Source organism: Myotis myotis, unplaced genomic scaffold (assembly GCF_014108235.1).
Source record: "Myotis myotis isolate mMyoMyo1 unplaced genomic scaffold, mMyoMyo1.p scaffold_m19_p_8, whole genome shotgun sequence".
Classification (NCBI taxonomy): Eukaryota; Metazoa; Chordata; class Mammalia; order Chiroptera; family Vespertilionidae; genus Myotis; species Myotis myotis.
In genome coordinates this window covers 26,304,778-26,326,867 of record NW_023416390.1, presented here as the reverse complement: position 1 = coordinate 26,326,867, position 22,090 = coordinate 26,304,778, and the positions used below count along the sequence as shown (strand labels likewise).

General features: G+C 44.4%; 1 protein-coding gene across 1 annotated transcript; it reads left to right on the top strand.

The window, feature by feature from the left end:
• Nucleotides 1-4,316: 4,316 nt before the first annotated feature.
• Nucleotides 4,317-11,111, top strand: FAM124B (family with sequence similarity 124 member B). Its single transcript, XM_036320911.1, has 2 exons — nt 4,317-5,212; nt 9,382-11,111. The coding sequence occupies exons 1-2, from the start codon at nt 4,481-4,483 to the stop codon at nt 10,021-10,023; spliced, it is 1,374 nt and encodes a 457-aa protein (XP_036176804.1). The 5' UTR covers nt 4,317-4,480; the 3' UTR covers nt 10,024-11,111.
• Nucleotides 11,112-22,090: the final 10,979 nt, after the last annotated feature.

Sequence of the window (22,090 nt, the reverse complement as noted above, 5' to 3'; positions counted from 1 at the left end):
CAGATGGCCCATTAATAGGAACCTGATAGCATTGTTTGGGGTTGGGCAGGAGGTATCCTCTGGGGGACCAGGAGAGAAGTTTTCAGCTAAGAGCCACAGCAGCATGGAGGAGGAGCTTGCAGTGGCCACTTCCTCAGGCCTCTGCCCTGGGAGGAGCCCAGAGAGGATGGGGGCGCATAGCTTCCATTGTGTGCCTGATGCTGTGTCTGCCAGAACTCCCCTGAGGAGCCAGGAGTTTTGACTCAAGGGTATAGGTGTATGTGTGTGTGTGCGGGGGGGGGGGGGGGGGGGTAGGGGCGTGGGAGAAAGGCTGCCATGATGAAAGTTGAGGACAGAAATGACTTTGGGGCAGGAATGCCTAGGATGGGGAAACACATTAACCAGAGGTATCTAGGGCATGTGTAATGCCCACTCCTGGTTCTACCTTTCTCCTTTTTATGTGCTGGCTGTGTGTCCTGAGCTTGAATGGCTCTCAGCTGAATAGAGCTGCTGTGCATTGCTTCTCTTAAGAGTGGTGGGGAAACGTGGTTTAAAACCAGAAAGCCAGGCTCTGCCACTAACCAGCTCTGTGACAGTGGGAAAGTCCCTTAGCCTTTTGGGATTCTTATCCCATAAGAGATGCCAAGATTCCTTTTTTGCTACAGGCCTGTCCAGTGCCTACTCTGCAGATACAGGGTTTGTAGGCTGCTGTCAGGAGTTGAAAATTAAGTATGAAACGATCCCATCTCAATGCTTTTTCTCTAGTTATGGCCTTAAGTTCTGTAATACCTAGCCCCTGGCGAGCAACTGAGTATCAAGGAAGCAGAGTGAAGGTTGCTTTGGAAACAAGGAAAAGGAAAACAGAGGTTTGATTGGCCCTGAGGTTCCTTCCGTGCTTCTGCTGTTTGCTTCACTGAGGAGGTAGAGTGAGTCACACACGTTGTTCTCAAACTGAGTGAAGATGCCTGTGCAGCCGAGGCCACTTCCTGAAATCCTTGTAATCTACTACACAACGCTGACACAGGGTCAGGATGGCACAGGCACGCTCTGATTCTCCCTGGATGCCACTTACACATCGCTTGTCCTTTAAACTGGGCACCGCAGAGTCCCATCCTCTTGCCTGTTCTGTCCTCCTCATGGAGTCTCCACCTGGCTCATCACATGCATGCCCATGGTCACCTGGAGACCTGTGACACCCCAGCCCCAGTTCTCCAGTCTGACGCTCCCCTCTAAGTTCCAGGTTAAGTGGCTACTAGACACCTCCAGTCAGATGTCCCACAGGCATCTGTACTCTGCAGCCCAACTGCACCCCTCATCCTCACTCCCGGCTGTCTTCTTTCTCCAGTGTTCTCTATTTGGTGACTGATAGCAGCCTCACCAGGCTCCTATAATTACCACCCGGTGAGGCCTCCCGAACCCATCACTGCAGTTTCTGCTCACATCCAACCAGCTAGCATTGACTGACATTCCCTATACCACTGTGTTTGTGTTTCCTCAAAGGATTACTTCCTTTTTTAAGCCAACTCTTCTGTGGTTCTGTTCCCTTTAGGGTGACTTGGGAGGCCTGGCTGCCTTTCCTACATCTTACCACCTTCCTTCTTCATTGTCTCCACCCGCCAGCCATCTTGTGGTGAAAGGGGGGCCACCGGCCCTTCGCTTTTCTTCAGACCTGGCTGGTCCCCATCAGGTTTCTTTCCCTGGAGTCCCTCCTTCTTCCCCATCCCAAGCCCCTCACCTGGCTGCCTCCTTCCTCCTCACTTTTCAGGACGCCCCATAGCATCTCCTCCTCTGGAGGCTTCCTTGGCCCTCTCACCCAGGTCAGTGACTCTTCCGAGGAACCTTCATGGCATCCTGCAGCGACCTTTATCACAGCACTGATGACATCAGTTCAGGTTATCCTCTGAAGTGGGACATGGTGATGATCTATTCTTAGCTCCCGACACAGTGCCTCATTCTCAACATCTGAGGCAAATAAACCCATTTTATAAAGAAAGAAAGAAACTCCAAGTTGTCTCGGGGTGGCAGAGGGACCCAGGGTTCTAATGTCTCCCATTGTATTTGTGAAGTTTGCAGCAGAGACAAATCCCCATGGATGTCCACAGGTTCCCACAAACCCTCAAAACTAGCTGATTGCTTAGATTTCCATGTACCATCTGTCACCAGCTCCTCCACTTTGCCCAAGGAGTTGACCAATCACCTGCGGTCCAGGAGCTGGTGACTCACAGGTTCCTGAGTATCATTGCCGAGTTTAAGAAAAAGAAGGTAGAAAATTGAGTGTCAGCTGTCCAGGTGCTGGGAGTCAAAGATGATAACTTGCCCTCAGATGTCCGTGCCTTCAACAGAAGTGGCTTGTAGAACCAACGAGCTCCCGCCATGGAATCTGAGGCGCAGCTGAGAATCTGGGCGTGGGGTGGGTGGAAGGGGTGGAGGCAGTTATCCGAAGGGTCCATATATCAGATTGTTCCTGGAGAAATCACTGCAGAGACAGCCAGCCAGAAAGGAGACTGGTGGTACCCCCTTTCTCCCTGTCCTCTCCTCCCTATTTCTTGGCACTTTGCCTGCCATCAGATTAATAAAATTTTTTAACTCCCGATAGGAATGACAACCTCATGGGGAAAAACTGGATGGAAGATTAAAACAACATCAAGAAGTAAAAGATTTTCCTGTATACGGGCTTAAACACTTGCTTTGTACAAGAGGTTGTGAATTAATATCTTTGTCTCGGGTGTAATTTTTCTCCTCGAATCCTTAGAGTAGTTTCCAGAATTGTAAAAGCTGTTTCCATAGCCATGTCTGAAGCTGATGGGGCCCAAGTACCGTCATCTCCATAAGGGATGAGAAAGGTATTGGCTTCAGACGCCAATGTGCAACATAAATTAAGATGTTAAAACACACACACACACACACACAAAATGCTTGAAAACAGTAATGCCTTAACAAAAACCTGTAATGATTTTTCCTATGCAAAAGGGTAGGACTTACAAAACAAATGATTAGAAGTATAGGTTAGATTTAGAAAGGAAATCTGAATAGAATAATTCCTTTCCACGGACAACAATATTTGATGTTAAGTTTGGTTATTATACTATTAAATGAATTTACATACATAAAATGAAAGTTATACTTTTCATCACAAAAGTGCTTTTTAATTTAGAAAACATTAAGTCACTCTATGTTCCCTTATAGGCATTAATGCATTGCTTACATTAGAAATTATGTTTAGAAAAATGTGCTTGCCCATACCTTTTCAGAGCACAGCTTTCAGAATAGGAAATGATTTCCAAGTGGAAATTGAGAGAACATTAGGGTGGCTGTTGTGTTTAAATCTTGATATTCTTATTGAAGATTAGTCACTTGAAGATTCAACAGCCAGGGAGTATCTGGGATCTGCCTGACCTCAACCAGAACTGGCCCTGTTATCCTTTCCTTAGCCTCAGGAAGAAAATCCAGGCCAGGACTTCCAGGGTCCAGAAAGGACCCTCCTCTCTGGTTCACAGGGGACCTCTCAGTTCCTCAGGTCAAATCTCCCCTCAGTCAATTCTTAGCTGTGAGACCTTGGGCAAGTTATTTAAATTTCTTTGTGTCTCACTTTCTTCATCAGTAATTTAGAGATAACAGTCCCTCTTTGTAGGTTTGCTGGAGGGTTAAATCATTGTATGTAGTCTTAGGACAGTTTATGACTGGTGCCTAGCAGATCCTCAATAAATATGAACAATTCCTGTGTTATGATTGACATTGGAAAGCTCCCATGCTTTCTAAGGAACTGGCGTGACTAAGAGAGACTAAGTACATACAATCAGACTGTGCTGTAGAGCAAATTACTCAGTGAACAGACAAAAGAATTTAGATAAAACATCTTGTCTTCAATGCCCTAGCATCAATTGTTAAAACACACACACACACACACACACACACACACACACACACACACACACACACACACACAAAACAATGGGGGGAAAATCCTGGCAAGGGGACAAGTTTGGAGAATTGTCTGAAAGCGATCATTGTGTTCAGGTGGCCTGGCAGGCTACTGTAAACAGGAGAGATAGCTGTGAGGAGGAAATCAGAGCCCATTGTGGGCCCATAAAATGGATGTCTTTTCAACTAAACAGATCGCTATCAGTCTAACAGAGGGACTCAGGTTCCTTTCTGCTGGGCCATTTCCTTTATGTCTGTCAGAACCACCCAGGCGGGTGTTTCTCAGGACAGCAGGCTTTTAGGTCAAATAGAAAACCTGGGAGTGCCTGAAAAAGCCCGACACAGGCGGGTAGTGACGCACGAGCTGGATGACATCACCCTCCCTGCTGCGGGTGGCGTGGAGGCTGCGGTGCCCGGATTTGTGCAGCTTCTCTCGCGGGGGAGCACCAGCAGCCAGGACCACAGAGAAGGGCTTTGTGCTGATGTAGCTGAAGGCTTCCCGGCTGAGAACCGCCCGCCCCTTCGTTCATTTCAGAAGCTGGGACATCCTCCACGCGTTGTCATCCTCCCGCAATCCAGGATGGACAAGACCCAAGAGCCCCCGGCCATGACTGTCCACCTGCTGGCCAGCTCTGGGCAGGGTGCGCTCCTGCAGCAAGCTCTGGACCAGCTCCTGGGCTGCCTTTGCCCAGAGGTCCGTCTCTTCATGGTGTCAGAGCGGGTCAGTGCCGTGAGAAACTATGACAAGTGCCACCCCAAGCGGTCCCGGTTCCCAGGGATGTCTGTTCTGCTCTTCCTGCACCACAGCCGCGGAGAGGAGCGGCTGCTTCGAGTTCTCCACTTGCTGCGGCAGTGGCCCTGGCAGTGCTACCCCGGCCTGAGCCTGCAGGGCAGCCCGTGTCCCTACAGCCTCGCCGGTCAGGAGTTCTACACTCTGGACAACCACATGCCCGTCTGGGGCGTGAGGCAGGTGCACTGCGGCACCGAGGTCCTGCGGGTGACGCTCTACTGCACCTTTGATAACTACGAAGACGCCATCAGCCTCTACGAGATGATCCTGCAGAGGGAAGCCACCCCGCAGAAGAGCAACTTCTGTTTCTTCGTGCTCTACGCCACCGAGAGCTTCGCCCTGCAGCTGTCCCTGAAGCAGCTGCCCCTCGGAATGTCGGTGGACCCCAAAGAGTCGTCGGTGCTGCAGTTCAAGGTCCAAGAGATTGGCCAGTTAGTGCCTCTCCTCCCCCATCCATGCGTCCCCATCAGCCGCACCAGGTGGCAAACGCAGGACTACGATGGCAACAAGATTCTGCTTCAGGTATCTCTGTTTTGCCTCTGTGACCTGGTAGACACACATGGGATGGTGTGATTTTACATTCAAGGTGGGCCTGAGAGATGATTGAATGTGGGGTTCTCAGCCTAGGTTGTGTCTCAGAACCCCTGGGAAGCTTTAAAAAATTCTCAGGACATGCCCTAATGGGTTTGGCTCAGTGGATAGAGCGTTGGCCTTTGGACTGAAGGGTCCCAGGTTCCATTCCGGTCAAGGGCATGTACTTTGGTTGAGGGCACATCCCCAGTAGGGGGTGTGCAGGAGGCAGCTGATGGATGTTTCTCTCTCATCGATGTTTCTAACTCTCTATCCCTCTCCCTTCCTCTCTATAAAAAATCAATAAATATATTAAAAAGAATTCCCAGGACAGTAAGATCAGAATCTCCAGGGGCACCCAGGCCTGGGCATTTCTTAAAAAGCTCCTCGGATGATTCTAATATGTAGCATGTAGTGGTGTTGAGAGTCACTGATCTTGTAAAATCCCCCTCATGGGACAGATAAGCAAGTTCAGACTCTGTGGACAGACAGCTGCTTCTGAACCATTTGCTGATCCACTGCTTGTTCTCAGGAAACAAGTTTGTCTCTTCAGAAAGTATGTATATTCCAGAAGCTGGATTGCTGTAAACAAGCATGCATTTCTTTTCATTTTATCAACAGACATGGAGCTAAGTTCATCCTTATGTCCTTTTTAGCCATTAAAATAAAGGAACATAGTCTTTCATGAAATAAGTAATTCATTTTCTTCTTCCATAGCATTTCTTGAAGTCTGCTTTCTCATTTCTAAGTCTCTCAACGGCACTCACTCGGACTCTGTTCCTCTCTCTTTGTCTTGCTCATTTTCTTTCCATTCTCCATCCCTGTCCCTCATCTACCCCACACCTAGCCTCTCTCTCTCTCTCTCTCTCTTTCTCCCATTCCCACGCTCTCACTCTCAATAGTTTGGCTTATGCTGCCTTGGAAGAACACGGGTGGGCATTTCTCTGAAGGCTGCCATAGGATAGCAGGGTAATATCAGTGGTTTGGGTTAATCAGTTAAAATAATCAGTTAATTGAAAGAAACGGGTTGCAGCTCTTAAGTAAGCAAGCCTGGCACTGTGTGGGGGCTGCTTACTATCTCTATAACTCATTTCCTTGCTATTTCTCCCTCCTCCGTTTGGAGAAATCCTTTTTGCTATCTCTTGGGACCACATTCAGTAAAAGACAATATTATTTTCCCTGGATGATGTCAGTCTGCCCCTTACAAGCTTAATCATTTTTCAGTGATGTGTATTTTCTTGTTTCTGAAGTGTTTAGAATCAGTAGAGTGACCAGTGATCTTCCTGTTCATCGAGATAGTTGCTACTGTTCCCTGAAACCTGAAAAAAGCTAGCTCTCAATTTGTAACATTTTACAAGCATTTCTTAGAAAGATGGGGTCTAAATGATCAGAATTTTTACAAGTGTGTGTCAATTTATTTACTTTGGCAGGAGGCGCTTTGTTCTCCCTCAAGGGATATATCTCCACCACTCAGCATTGCTTCTTCTAAAAACGCCTCATTCCAGCTGCACACATCTGCATTTCTGTTTTAATAATGTTGTACTCACTTTTGCCACATGGTCTAAGGAGTTTAGAATTTTCTTTTAAAAAGAAAGTGGACATTTCCTCCTCTTAAAAAGATTTCAGAAATGGCCAGCCATGTGATAAAATAACTTTTCATTTTCTTGATAATTAAAATACCTAATGTCAAATAATTAGGGGCCTAATTTATAGGTTCTACATTTCTATGTGCAAAATTTTACATTTGGGGGATTCAGGTTTATTTATTTATCTAACAGATATCTAGTGCTTGTTTACCATGTGCTAGGCACTGTGCCAAGTACTGGAAAGTATAGGCTGGCAGGAGAGGTAGCAATAGTATTAATTACGATTGTATACCCAACTCATATTTAGCACTACTATGCCCCAGGCACTATTATCACTTAATCCTCTCAAAAGCCCTGTGACACTGACACTTAGTTATCTCATTTTATAGATGAGGAAACAAGGGCACAGGAATATTAGGTAATTTGCCTGAAGTCCTCAAAGTAATAAATGGCAGAGCCAATATTTAGGGGCATCTAACTCAGATTCAGTGATATCAAGAAGGCTTCCAAGAGAAAATGATGTGTAAGCTTGGAGTTGACAATGAGTAGGAGTTTTTAGGAGAAAAGATTAGAGGAGACATATCTCAGACAGAGGGAATAATATACACAAACTCTGGCATTAGGAAAGAACAAACAATGTCCAACAAATTGAAAGAAGTTCAAGTTTGATCGGTGAAGCTTGAAAGGCAGGAAGTGGTGAATTATCAGGCTGGAGTAAGAAGGGGCAGACTGTGATGAGTGCGGTAGGCCATCCTAAAGGGCTGAGACTTAATCTCAAGAAGAGTACGAAGCCCTTAAAGCAGGAGGGTGACATGATCACAACTGTTTCAAACTCCTCTGGTGGTGAAGTGGGGAAGGGATTATTTAAATGAGGTGTGCAGCCCGCTGGTCGTGAGTTTGACATGCTTGGATTAGAGGGAGGTAAGAGCATCCATGGGGAATCCCTTCAGATGGCTGTTGCAGTGATTCAGATGAGAGATGATGACAGCCTTAGGGTTAATGGCAGTGGGCATGGAGAGGATCTGAGAGATCTTTGGAAGGCAGAGTCCATGGGAATGGTGACATTGGGGATAGAAAAGGGAAGATGATGCTCTTCCCTGCGTAAGATGGGCTAATGTTGTCATCATCTGAGACAAGAAAAAGAGTAAATGGAACAGATTTAGTGTGAGGAGGGAGGTGACATCAATTTTGAAATGTGGAGTTTGAGGAGCTGGGGCCTTGGGTAGATAGGTATGAAGCTTAAGAGACAGATCTGAGCTGTAGGTATACTTTTGGGAGCTTTTGTCATTTAGATAATCATGAAGACATGGGTGTCAATGGGATTGCCATGGGAGAGTGTGTAGAGTGAGAAGAGAAGAGGGCCCAGGTTAGCATTGAAGAACTAACAAGCTAACAGAGGGAAAGCCTCTTTCAATGGACACTGAGAAAGGATGGATGAACAGGAAGCAGAAAATTTAGAAGAGAAAGAGGAGATATTGATATTCAAGAGCAGATGTAGTTGGAGAACTGAGCTGAAGGTCAGAGATGGCCTGAGAGTGCTAGGTTTAAATTGAGTCTTTCAGCGGTGGAGCATTTTAAGACGATAAGGCCCAGGAGAGGGGCCATGGGATGCATGAGCAGAGCTGAGAAGAGGGAGGCACTAGGCTGGCTCAGCAGGACACAGGGACTTCCAATCTGGCTCAGGCAGGCACTTCCTGAACGCCGTGAGATGTCTTGGTGCTGGTTATGGCTTCAAGACCAATTTTGTTCTGTTCTGAAACTGCTTAGGGGGTTAGGGGAACTAATGCATGCAAGCTTTTCTTTTTGTTCATGGTTGTTAAAAAAATTACATAAAATCCCCAAGAAACAAACTTACAGATTTGCCCATTTTTACTTCTGAAAAATAAAAAAGGAAAAAAATGAGATAACTGAGTAGTTTTCCTTCAAATAGCACAGACACATTCATTGTCTTGCTGTTGAAAATTTGGTCTCAGAAGTTAACATCTGTTAATGTCTCATACCATGCACTTAAAGATAATCAATTAGAAAATGAACCCTTAAAAGAAACCATCAACACCAAATGCTGGTGAGGATAAGGAGTAATTGAAACTATCATTCACTGTTGGTGGGAATGCAAAATAGCACAATCACTTTAGAATATAGTTTGTCACTTTTGTACAAAAGTAAACACACTCTTACCATAAGATCCAGCAATTGTACTTGCTGGTATTTACCCAAATGAGGATGGATTTCCTCCACCAGGTTGGGCAGTCTAGTACCAACCCCGAGCGATTTCTGAATATGGAAATAAACAGGCCTGTTTCCATTCCCAGAAGAAAAGACTTCATTGGATCAAATACAAAGGTAGATATGATGTCAAAGATGGCAGCATAGCATTTTGAAGGATTGTGTTTATTGCTTCTATTCAATTCACCCGACTTACTGAATGTCAGTTATGGGCATGGCCTGGCAGAGGGTGACTAGAACAGTCTATTCTTAGAATGTGGTGAACAGATAACATTGGTTACATTTGTTCATCTTTACTCTGTCCGGTAGATCCAATCGAATCCAGGTCTTGGTGTTAGGAACAGCGAGCTTTCCTTTCTGAATGGCAACCCCGAGGCTGACATGCTTCCCCAGGGATCCAGGGTGACCCCGGTCTCCACAAGGAGGACCCTAGAGCTGAGAAGGCGAAGGAGCCGGGGCAGGAGGTTCAAAGCGGCTTCTCTGGAATTTCCTGAGTCCAGTGGGAACCCAGCATCAGACAGCTCTTGTGGCACATTGTGGAGAAGCCCTGGCTGCTCATCCCAGGTCAGCAGCCCAGCTACAGATGCCCAACTGCCTCTGTGTTCTTCCCACCTTGAACCCGGGGCCAGGATGAAGGTCTTTGGTTGGGAAAATGCCTTTGAGAAGCTGGAGGCAGAGACCAATGTCGACACAGGGCGCACTGTGGTCAACTCTGAACCCAGGAAATCGTTTCTGAGCAGGTTTCCAAGGGATCTGCAGACCAGCCAGCCACCATCAGCCTCCTCCTTAAGGGCAGCTGCCTCCAAAAACAACAAAAACTTGAAGGAAAGCATCCATCCTTTGTCACTTGCTGGCCAAAGGGATCTTGATGCAAGGAAGATAATCTCGAAATGTCTTCATCTGCCAGTTCAGGGTGAAGAAAAAGAAGGAGAAGAAGAATTCTTTATATAGTATAACGCAATGTGGTTTTCTAAGATACAAGATCAAATACAAGGTTCCAGAAATGGAGCACTCTTTCTTGTTCATCTGAGGGGGCCTGTATGCTAGCCATGCACAGGTCTGTATTACTTTTATTTGTTCAAAGTCTAATGGTGTTGTAAGTGGTTGTTTGCAGGCATGGTCATGGTCATAGACACACTAACCCAGCACCTATCAGGATAATTGCATTGTATGGAAATGAGTTGAATGTGTTTTGCAATGTTGATTAGTGTATGTAATTTGGTTTTAATTTTTATTGGGGTTGCATAGCTCATCCCCCTGGACAGCATGGGCTATTTATTCTTTAGTGTTTTAATTTTTATGTGACCTCCTTTTATAACTAGGCCCTGTTCACCACATACCCTCTAGTGATTTAAGTTGTTTGCATCTGGAATGAGTTAACATGCAAAGTGTTTTGAAAATTAGGAATAATTAATTGTTTTTCTGTTTAATGAGCAGAAGCACTGGAAGCCAAAAAAAAATCAGGTTAAAAATGAAAGCTAGGGTTTCCTGCTCCTCCATTTCTCACTTGTTTCTGCACTACTCCGGTGAGACCAGAGGCTCTCGCTACTAACCAGAGAGGAATGTCACATGACTGGGTGATTCGAGATCGCCACAGAGCATTGGTTGGGTTATTGGAGCAGGACTTGGGTTCATCTGGCCATGTTTGAATTCCTAAATTCCTTTGCAATATTCATTCATTCAACAAATATTTACTAGGCACCTAAGTTTGAATCAGACATTGATATATGGTATACATACATTCTGTGGCCATCAAATCAAAAGTGATTATGGTTCCACCAGTTTGATAAATCCATCCTGTCAACTCAAGAATATATTGAAGTCCAAATTTATTCCTCTAAGAACTTTTTCCATAATTCATTCTCACAGTTGCTGCACAAGGCTGTGGAAAGCATTCACAACCTGCAGATGGAGACTGGGCAGATTATGCATTGCAATCATAATCATAATAGACAAATTCTCAATTGCTCATGCGCTGCATTTCTTTTTTCAGTTGGGTCTATACCACATTTTAAAAAGTCTAAGGTCTGTGTGTTTTAGTTAAGTTATAAGGTTATTCTTTTTTATTATATATATGTATTTTATTTTTCAATTACAGTTTATAGTTAATATTATTTTGTATTAATTTCAGGTATACAACATAGTGGTTAGACAATCATATACTTTACAAAGTGTTCCCCCAATATTTCCAGTACCCGCCTGGCACCATACATAGCTATTGCAATATTATTGACTACATTCCCTATGTTTTACTTTATATCCCTGTTACTATTTTTTAATTACCAATTGGCACTTTTTAATATCTTCACCTTTTTACCCAGTTCCCAAAACCCTCTCACCTCTGGCGATCCCCAGTCTGTTCTCTGCATCTAGGAGTCTGTTTCTGTTTTATTTGTTTATATTGTTCTTTTGATTCCACATATAAGTGAAATCATACGGCATTTGTCTTTCTCTGGCTGATTTATTTCACATAGCATAATACTCTCCAGGTCTAACCATGTTGTTGTAAATGGTAAGATGTTATTCTTTTTTATGGCCTAATGATATTCCATTGTAGAATATGTACCACAGCTTGATAAAGGTATTCTATGTTATGAACTTCCTTCTCCAAGACAGATGTCACATAAGACTTCAAATGCTGATCAGCTGGGTCTTTGGGAGACCTGGCTACTTAGTCCACCCAACTGGGGAGAGGGTTGTGCTCAGACCGAAGGACGATTCTTATGGTAGCAAGACTGGGCTGAGTTTGGGGTGCTCTGCCCAGCCCTGGGTCCAAACGAATGACAGTTGCTAATGGACAAAGACATAACTTCTAAATTGATTTTTTGGGGTCGTTACAACATCAATATATTCTCATTCTCATTTTTTTCTCCCCCTCAGATTAAAGGTAGATCTTAAAAAGTGGGTGAAGAACTTAACTTTGGTATGGTTTTCTATAATAACATTTAAAAAATGAAAGTCTTATTTAAGTTGAACTGTTGAGCTTCTTTGAAAAGCCCAGCAGGGGGGTGTTCTGACATTTCATTCCCACCTTTAACAGATTGCCTAAATTTCTTTAACATAATACATGGGTAAGAATATAAGTTCATGGAAATCATGAGAATATTGCAAAATTTGAATGAGTACCTTATAAAACTGACTTGTAAAATAAAACACTCTTCAAATATCACCTGCTCTATTCTGCTCAACGTAGGAATCCAATTTACAACATGATAGGTTGAAAATGCCAGTGGGTGAGTTGGGAGAGGCCCAGATTTTGGTTTCAAGCTTTAAAATTTACTATTTATGAGACCTTGAACTGTCAGCCTCTTTGATCCCCTGTTTCCTTATCTATAGTAAGGAAAGGTTGTTAGAAGAATCAAGATTATGTATATGAAAGCATTTGGATATTGCCAAGCATTATGAATATGCAAAATGGTATTAGTACATGGTCCTTCAGACCCATACTTTTAAAATGTCATGGCGACAAAGGATTTTTTGAAATAGGTTTTAGTAAAATCAATGATACAATAAAAATATAGTGATATAATGATTACAAATAAAAGAAACTTTTCTAATAGTATTAGTATGTGTGCCATTTATTTTCACCTACTGAAGAAGAGAATTATAGATAGCATTCAAGTAGGTTTTAAAGCTCAAAAGAGGTTATACGAAAGAGGTTAACTATACACTAACTTAATCTAATTTATCAAATCAGACTCTACACTATAATGATACTGTATTCCCTAAAATGTAAAATGTATCACTTTTAAAATCCGAGTGACTCTTGTTGATCAGATTTTTTTTTTTTAAATATATTTTATTGATTTTTTACAGAGAGGAAGGGAGAGAGATAGAGAGCTAGAAACATCGATGAGAGAGAAACATCGACCAGCTGCCTCCTGCACATCTCCTACTGGGGATGTGCCCGCAACCCAGGTACATGCCCCTGACCGGAATCGAACCCGGGACCCTTCAGTCCGCAGGCCGACGCTCTATCCACTGAGCCAAACCGGTTTCGGCTGATCAGATTATTTTATTTTTTTCTTATAAGGGTTGCATTGCAGTTGCTTGGCTATTTTTAACCTTATTAATAGTGTTTCACACTTTTTTTGCAAGCATTATTTAGACATTGCTGAACGTGTGATAGCATTTGTTAGTTGGGGGAAGTAGGTCAGGGGATTTGGGGTGCACACACCTTGACTTAGGAAGGGTCATAGACCATACCTCAGCTGCACCCTATCCACTCTGTTCTGATGGGACTTTGTCCAGGGGTCCTGGTCCCTCCACCACTCCCCCAAATCTGCTCACTGCATCCAGTTATGCTTGGAGATGCTGATGGCACAGACAGTAACGGAGAGAAGTGTGGGAGAGGGGGAGACCCTTTCTTCCTCCCAGAGGAAGATGGAGGAACCACAGCACACACCCCCATGTTCTATTGATGAGAACCTTCTAAATTTCATGTCGAGTTATAAAAAAAGGAATGCCTGAAATAACTGAATTCTGTCTCCCTTTCTTGTATCTTCTAAGGCCTCGTGTTTGTTTTTTTCTCTTTTCCTTCTCTTTCCACTTCTTCCCTCCCTCCCCCTCTTCTCTCTCCTCCTTTTTTTTATGTGTGTGCATGAATTTGATACTCTTCATTCTTCCCCGTTTTAAAAAACACTTTGCCTTTCCAGCCTCTCCCAGGGTTCCTCAGGGGCTGACATGTAGCTGCAGCTTCTAAACAGGCCCCTTGGCTAAGCTCTGAGAGACCAAGGAACAAGAGACCCTTCTCTGAAGAAATTCTCCCATTTCCAGGTTATCCCCAGGGTTCTGATCTGGGGCGCTAACCCAACATCCCTTAGAAACAAGTTGGCCTCCCTCCACACTTTCTCTTTTCATGCCTACTAAACCGTTCTCTGAGGTCTGAGATGGTTCTGGAACAATGTTAACGATTGGCTATGGTATGTGATAACAAAACAAAAAGACATTATGGCTCCAGCGAGCACATAATTAAGATTTATGTTAAGAATTTCATCCTGTTAAACTTTATTTTCAAATATATTATTTTAAAAGTCTAGTTATTCCAGAGAATCTTGATGAGGTCTCTGCTTAGCATGAGAAGAAATGTATTATTTTTACAAATTCCATGTTGACCAGATATGTTTCTGAGATGTTTCTTTTAAAGATAATAATTCTAAAGAGGAACGGTATTTCCAAATCTGAACTGATGATAATGGCTGGCCTGGGCAGCGCCTGTTACATGCAAGGTGCTCTTGTATTTCAATCTTTACATCAATCCTGTGAGGTGGGTGCTATGATTACCCCCATTTTATAGATGAGAAAACGGAGGCACAGAGAGATCAAGATCCTAACCAGAACTGCTCAATGAGTAAGTGTCACAGCTGGGCTTAGAACCCAGGTTGTCTGGCTGGAGTTTGTATCCCTAACCACTATCCAACCCTGCCCCCTCAAAGTGGGGTGCAGGGAGGGAGAGCTCAGCTTCAGAATGTGCCCACAGCATCTCCGCACTGTGTGCCTGGCATATCACCCTGGTTTCCTTTCTGCCCCCACTTGTTCTGTCTGCCCCAGACCTGCTTAGATATGAGGTTGAAATGCCTGTCACAGGGGAGCTGACTAGATGACATCCTATTGGAGCAACCCCAGCTTCCAGCCCTTAGCCCAGCACCAGCACCAGAGTAGATGTTCCAGAGTAAAAAAAATTTCCAAAGATTTTGTTCAGTGGATACACAGCAAGGGGACACAGATGAGGCTTCCATTTTCTAGATGCCAGAAGTAAGAAGCTGTTCTACTGGGCTGGGGGAGGGGGGGCGGTGTGTGTGCCTGCCATAAGCAGATACCACTGGCTGGGTGGTTCTAACAGCAGACATTTATTTTTCTCACAGTTCCAGGGGCTGGGAAGTCCAAGATCTAGGTGCTCACATGGTCGAGTTCTGGTGAGAGCTCTCTTCCTGTCTTGTAGGAGGTCATCTTCTTGCTATGGAGAGAGAGAGAGAGAGAGGGTGCTCTGTTGTATCTCTTATAAGGGCACTAATCCCATTAATAAGGGCCCCATCCTCATGACCTAATTACCTTCCAAAGCTCCCACCTCTGAAGACGATCACCATGGGGGTTAGTTAAGGCTTCAACATATGAATCTGGGAAGACACATTCATTCCATAACATAAATGAATCCTATCATTTCTGTCTGTCCTAAGTGCCAGTCTCCTTCTGCCAGCCCCTCGTTTCATTAGCCTTTCCCCCATTTCCCAGGTGTGCAGTTTTCCTCCATCGTCTGTTGACTGCAGACCTATCTCAGCTTGCAACAGTTCCCTCCTCATTTCGTCTATCCTTTTAGTGTATTGCTGCACTTCTCTCTCATAGTCCCTGCTGCTGTGCTCTCTGAACCTCACGCCAAGGTTTGGCCTCCCTCATCCACTCCACAAGCATGTCCTGGCCACCAGATGCCGGCATCTCTTTCCTTTATGTCCAGGACCTTGTCCAGGTTCCCAGCGCCTCAGCCAGTGAGCCTCACATCAAAGGATCCAATTTTGTCTTCAAGAGATGAAGCCACAGGAGACGGTCACAGCAGAAATGATGCTGCTGCTCTCATCACAAGGGTGTTTGAATTCCCGCAGGCATGGATCATGGTTGATTCAAGTTAACATCCATTATAAGTCACGGTCCTTTTTATATCCCTCTCACGGGATAATATTCACATCTTGGAATTTTCTCTGCTTTGGTCTAAGTCGCAAAACTAAGTGTGACTGAATTTCAACAGGACTCTTTAATGAGGTGTGTAAATACTTCCCTTGTTTTTCTCCCTGAACCAGTCTGACATCAGTGGGCACTATTGTGACACAATCGAGTCACTGGGGTAATCTCCAAACTGTGTTTGTTCTGCTTCATCCTGAGAGAGGAAAAGGGGGTATTTTAAAATTAATGTATGTTCAGGAAATTTCCCCATAGGCGTTTCAGTGGGAGGCAGAGCCCACCTGAAACACATTCCATCTGCACCTCTCCTGCCTTGGGCATGAGACACAGACACAGAAACAGACTCTGCCAAAAAGGGTATCCTTCCTGGAGTTTTGATGCTTCCTCGGGGGTAGGAAGCCTTCCTTAGGGCAGCAGCACTCTGGTCCCAGAAAGAGTGATGTCAACCTTTGGCTGTGGAGCCCTCAGTCCACACTGGTCCAGGGCCTGATTTTGGCTGTAATTCTGTCAGTTCACACCCCCTCCCCTTTTTTTGTTCTTGTGCATTTTCTGAGACCAGTTCTCCAGCCTTCTGATAAATTCATTCCCAGCTTGAGTCAGCTAGGATCAGTTCTGTTCTCACACCAAATCACTGAGATTGACACGGAATGAAACACTGATAGAGGTTAAAGCCAAGAACAAAATTGGGGCCCTGTATTAGGGAATTGAATTTTCAAAGGGATATACAAAGATCTTAAAAGCTGTTTGTTTAGGGACTCATTGTCTCTTTAAAGTTCTCTTGTCTTTCTTTGATTCTTTTGACTCTTTTCTTTCTGGTCGCTTCTTTCTTCTCCCTCATGGCTGCGACAGTAAGAAGACCTGCTCTCTCCCCTTTATGAGTCTAAGAAGGAAGTAAGATGGGACCCACTGTGGGAGGGGAGGTGCTTTTTGAAAAGCAGGTCAGCCTCCAGACTTTTGTACAGGCTAGACAAAAAGAATCCTATGGGCTATGTGGTCTGGCCTAGGTCAGCTGGACAGGGCCTCATAGTAGTTAGAGCCCTTTCATTTATAAGCAAGAGAGACTGGGAATTAATTTATATGAAAAGGGGAAAGAAGAAAAGCTACTGAGTCACTTTAATTAACAGAAGTGGTCAGGAGACCACAGCCCCAGCATCACATCCCACTAGCAGAGCCCCCTAGTGGACAGAGGAAGTCTTTTCTTAGAGATCCTAGAAGAAAATTCCCAGGGAGGTCTCTGATTGGTTTGTGCTGAATCACATGAACCAATCACTGTGTACGGGTGATGGGGTTCTCTGATTGGTGAAGCTGTGGCTCTTTGTCTATCTGTGTGAATGAGAGCTGGATGGTGGGGATCACAGGGAGGGAGTCAGCCCCACTTGAGTAATATGTAGGTCCTGCATAGGAAAGAAGCTTTTTTTTTTATTATTATTAATCAGAAGAAATGAAAAGAGATGTTTGGCAGGCAACAAAAATAGGTATCCACTCTGGGCCCAAACTTCTGCTGGTAACAAAAGAAGAGCACCCTCTGCATTGTCCCTCTGAGGGAGACCTTGGGTGCTGCTCCTGTCACCTCTTCCTTGCAAAGAATATGCTTTTGAAAACATGACACCTTCCAGCATCTGGCCTCCATCAGTCTGCTTTATTTACTTTAGAGTTTGTATTAGTTTCCTCGAGCTGTTGTAACAAATGACCACAAACGCCATAGCCTAAAACAATAGAAAGACCATAATCTCTGACAGTACTAGAGGCCACAAGTCCAGACTTAAGGTGATGGTACCAACCTCCCTCTGGAGGCCCAAGTGGAGAATCACTCCTGCCTCTTCCAGCTTTCCCAGGCCCTGGCTGCAAAACTCTAAGCTCTGCCTCTGAATTCATCTCACCTTCTCATCTTTACGTCGCTTTTTATCTCTTCTAGGGACACTTGCTATTGGATTTAGAGCTCACTTGGATAATCCAGGATGATCTCATTTCAAGATCATTAACTTAATTACATCTGCAAAGACTGTTTTACCAAATAAGATCTTAGTCAGAAGTTCTTGGGGCTAGGATCTTGACATATCTTTTTACTATTCAACCCATTACAGAGTCCTTATAATTATGTGATTTTTTTCTGGGTTAGTTTAGTTATTTATTTGTATTGTCTGACACTCTCCATTCACCCACCCTACTTCTCTCTCTCTCTCTCTCTCTCTCTCTCTCTCTCTCTCTCTCTCTCTCACACACACACACACACACACACAAATATAAATTCTGTCAGAGTTAATATCTACCTGTCATCTTCATAACTGTATCCATAAACCCTAAAACAGCACCAGAACCAGATTAGGTGCTCAGTTAGTGTTAGTTGATTGAATGAAAGTGTTGATCTCCTTGGATTGTATCTCATAAGCATTTTGCATATGTTTGTTACTGTTCCTAACCATTGTATTCGTGTTGGACAACATGTTTCTCTCTCATTTAATACACACTCATTTAATACACCTCTCATTTAATACACACTCCTGATGCCTGTTTTCCTTTATGTTGGTTGATCATTTCCATCCTTTAATTCAGAGAAACAAAATTTATGTGCCACAATATTGTGCTAGATGCTGCCCAAGGAATTAATGATAGAAAATACGTGGATAAAAACACATTGTATAACTTTAGTTTTATTTTTATTGCCTGTTCATCTGTAAATATTTTTAGCTTTCCCTCCTCTTCCCAATATTTTTCTCAACTCAACTTACAGGTTAAGCTAGCAATTCTTGGACAATATGTGCTCAGAACCTTTAAGTTTTGGGTTTTTGTTGTTGTTGTTTAATTCACTTTCTTCAATTTTTATTTTCTTTTTCTTTTTTTTAATATATTTTATTGATTTCTTACAGGGAGGAAGGGAGAGAGATAGAGAGTTAGAAACATCGATGAGAGAGAAACATCGATCAGCTGCCTCCTGCACATCTCCTACTGGGGATATGCCTGCAACCCAGGTACATGCCCTTGACCGGAATCGAACCTGGGACCTTTCAGTCCGCAGGCCGACGCTCTATCCACTGAGCCAAACCAGTTTCGGCCAATTTTTATTTTCTTAAGTTGGCCCTGGACAGTTGAGGCATGAAAGAGGCTTCCAATGGACACTAGCTAACCTGGTTCCAATAGGCTGATAAATAGCAGGCTAAAGCTTGTTTTTGACCACCTTAAATCAAATTTTAAAAATAGTAATTAACATACTCTACCACCTGAGCAGCCACCTCATCAGTCTGAAATAGCTACTGGGAAGAAGTATTTTTTTTTTTTTATTGCTTAAAGTATTACAAAGGGTATTACATATGTGTCCATTTTTTTCCCCCCGCCCTAGACAGTCCCCTAGCCTCCCCTATCCCCCAGTGTCTTATTGGGAAGAAGTATTAATAGAGTAATTTCTATTGAGACACTTCTTAGCTTCAGAGATAATTAAATGGCAGGTGATGGCCCACAGCTTCTAGGGTCACCCGTGTAGGCGTGGAGGGTTTCGAATGGCCTCTGCACAAGTCTTTCTTGAGCCCCGACCACCATCAGCACAGGGCTGGACACTGAGGAGCTGTTTGCCTGGCTCAGGACCAGAGAGATTGAAATCAATTCTTGCAGCTTTCTCATGAGAGGAGAGTTCTCACATTGTTGAAGCTAGTCGTCAGTGTACACCAGAGAACCAGGGTTCAATTACTCTTCACATGGCTGTGCTAAATGAGCAAGCTTTAAAAGGGCCCACAGACACCACAAAAATGTTCCCCAAGTGCAAAAGCATGAAAACATAACCGCCCCGCTGTAGATGCTGCCCTACAAAACCCAGCACAGGATTCCTCAGGAATGAAAACCAGGCTGGGAGCAGATCGCGAGATACATAATTAGAGAGTGAAGCACCTCCTTGAATGGTTACTCGCCAGTTTTCACCACAGCGGTGCCGGCCAGAGTTTGCTTTCAGTCACACCCATGAAAGTCTCGGTGAGGCTGAGTAATTTAATGTGTGACTTGACTTTGCAGTATTTACAGTTTGCATGTAAAAAGGAGATATTCCAATGAGGCAATGGAAGTCCACATCATAAAGAAATTTTTCCCCTTCTGTTGTGAGCACAATTTAGCAAAAATGTAATTGTGTCCTGGGCTTCCTTCCCTCCTCCCTCCCTCCATTCCTCCCTCTTTCCCTTCCTTCCTTCATTATTTTTATTATTATCACTAGAGGCCCGATGCATGAAATCCATGCAAGGGGCTCGGCCCTTGCAGCCCCGGCTTCTTCTGGAAGGTCGTTCGGCTGTCCAGTCTAATTAGCATATTATGCTTTTATTATTATAGATTATTATTATTATTAGTTTATTTTGGACAGTCTTTATTAAGTCAGAGAAGTGCTTTTCTAGCACCTCTGGAATTGGATATGCTGGATCCCATTGAGTCACACCACAGACTGGCATAATTTCTGTCCTACATTGGACTAAAGTTAAGATGATGAATTTCTGTGCCTGTGTGGGTGTTTAAGGTTACTCTTATGGAAAGCCTACAGAACTGGGTGAAAGTAGAAAGGTACCTAGTGAAATCAACTCGCATCTTCTGGGCTGTCACAAGGCGCTGTCACCAGTTCCTCATTCCAAGTGGAGTGAAGGGGAGGGGCGAGGAGGAGAGAGATTTTAAGATTTATTAAGAGAGCAGTGCCAGAGCCTCAGTTTTTACACGAAGGCAAAAGCTCTGCCTCTTTAAGTCGATAGCTCTGTAGTGTCCACTTAACTACCCCTGGGTCACAGTTGCCCAAAGATGCAGCCAGGCTATGGCCACAGGCGGAGCGAGCGACTGGGGAGCCGGGGGGACTGTTGGTGAGGTTCTGGGTTCAGTCTGTCTGTAAGAGAAGCTGGAGGGAGGAAGGAGTGCTGTGTCTGGGCGGGAGATTTTATTATGCAGACCAGGGGCGGCCAGGGCAAAGGAAAAAGTGAGCCTGCTGGGAGAAAGCCAATCGCAGGAGCATGAGTGGGGACAGGAACAGGTCCAAGATCTCACTCTTGGTTGCCTATGGCCAGGGCGACAGAACCTCTTGTGTAGTGTGACAAGGGCTGAACCGGATTCCCCGATTCTCTGAGGATGAGATGCCCAGGGGACAAGTGTAGGACCCTGAGCATCTCAGACATGGTGCCTCAGCCAACAGGGGCTCAGAACCAAAGCCTTCTGGCTTTGGGCCTGGAACCAAGGTAAGGCCTTTGAAGAAAAAAAAGTGAGACTGGTGTCTGTGTGTGTGTGTGTGTGTGTGTGTGTGTGTGTGTGTGTGTATCTGTCTGTCTGTCTATCTCCCTAGGGCAGTGGTCGGCAAACTGCGGCCCCTTGAGTGTGGCTCTTCCACAAAATGCTACTTGCGGGCGCGCATGTACAGTGCGATTGAAACTTCATGGCCACACTCAAGGGGCCAAAGAGTCGCATGTGGCTCGCGAGCCGCAGTTTGCAGACCACATGTCTTTAGTAGGATAACAATAATCATGAAACCTCAATATGTGTGAGGATTGTTCACAATTCAAGATTTTTTTCATGTACAATTCAAGTTCTAAGATTTTTACATATGTGAACTCATTTAATCTTCATAAGAACAGCACAAGGGAGGCACTATTATTACCCTAACTTAACAAATGAGGAAGCCGAGGCAAACGGAGTGGAAGTAACTTCTATAACTAGTAAGTGGGGCCCCGGCCGTCCAACTCCGAATTCCTGGCTCTTCATTAGCTCACATATGTGGTCGGCTGAGCAATGGCCCCAAACATATCTATTCCTGATCTCTGGAATCTGTGAATGTTGCCTGACGAGGGGAAAGGGACACTACAGAGGTGACTGAGGGTCATGGGATGGGACATTGTTCTGGACTACCTGGTGGGCCCCAAAGTAATCACAGGTGTCCTCACAAGGAGGAGGAGGGGGAGGGAGATTTGACCACAAAAGGTGATGTGAGATGGAAACAGGGAGAAGAAAGGTGATGTGATTCCAGGAAGGAGTCAGAAGCCAAAAAAATGCCAGTGGCTTGCCTTGTGACACCTTGATTTCGGCCCTGTCAGAGACGCATTTCAGACTTCTGGCCTCCAGGATTATATGATTATAAATTAAGGTGGTTTAAGTCACTAAGTTTGTGGTAACTTGTTATAGCAGCCATAGCTAACTAATACACCATGATTCTCAACTTCCTTCACAGAGACACAGAGAGATGATATCTTCAGGGGGAGCATGTGTCCACTCACATCGGACACCCTCAACTCCCACTAAACTAACTAGTGTGTGTCTGTGTGTCTGTGTGTGCATGTGTGCATTTTGTGATGGCAAGGCATAATAAATACATGCTATGAGTATGTGATGTGATTCAGTAATA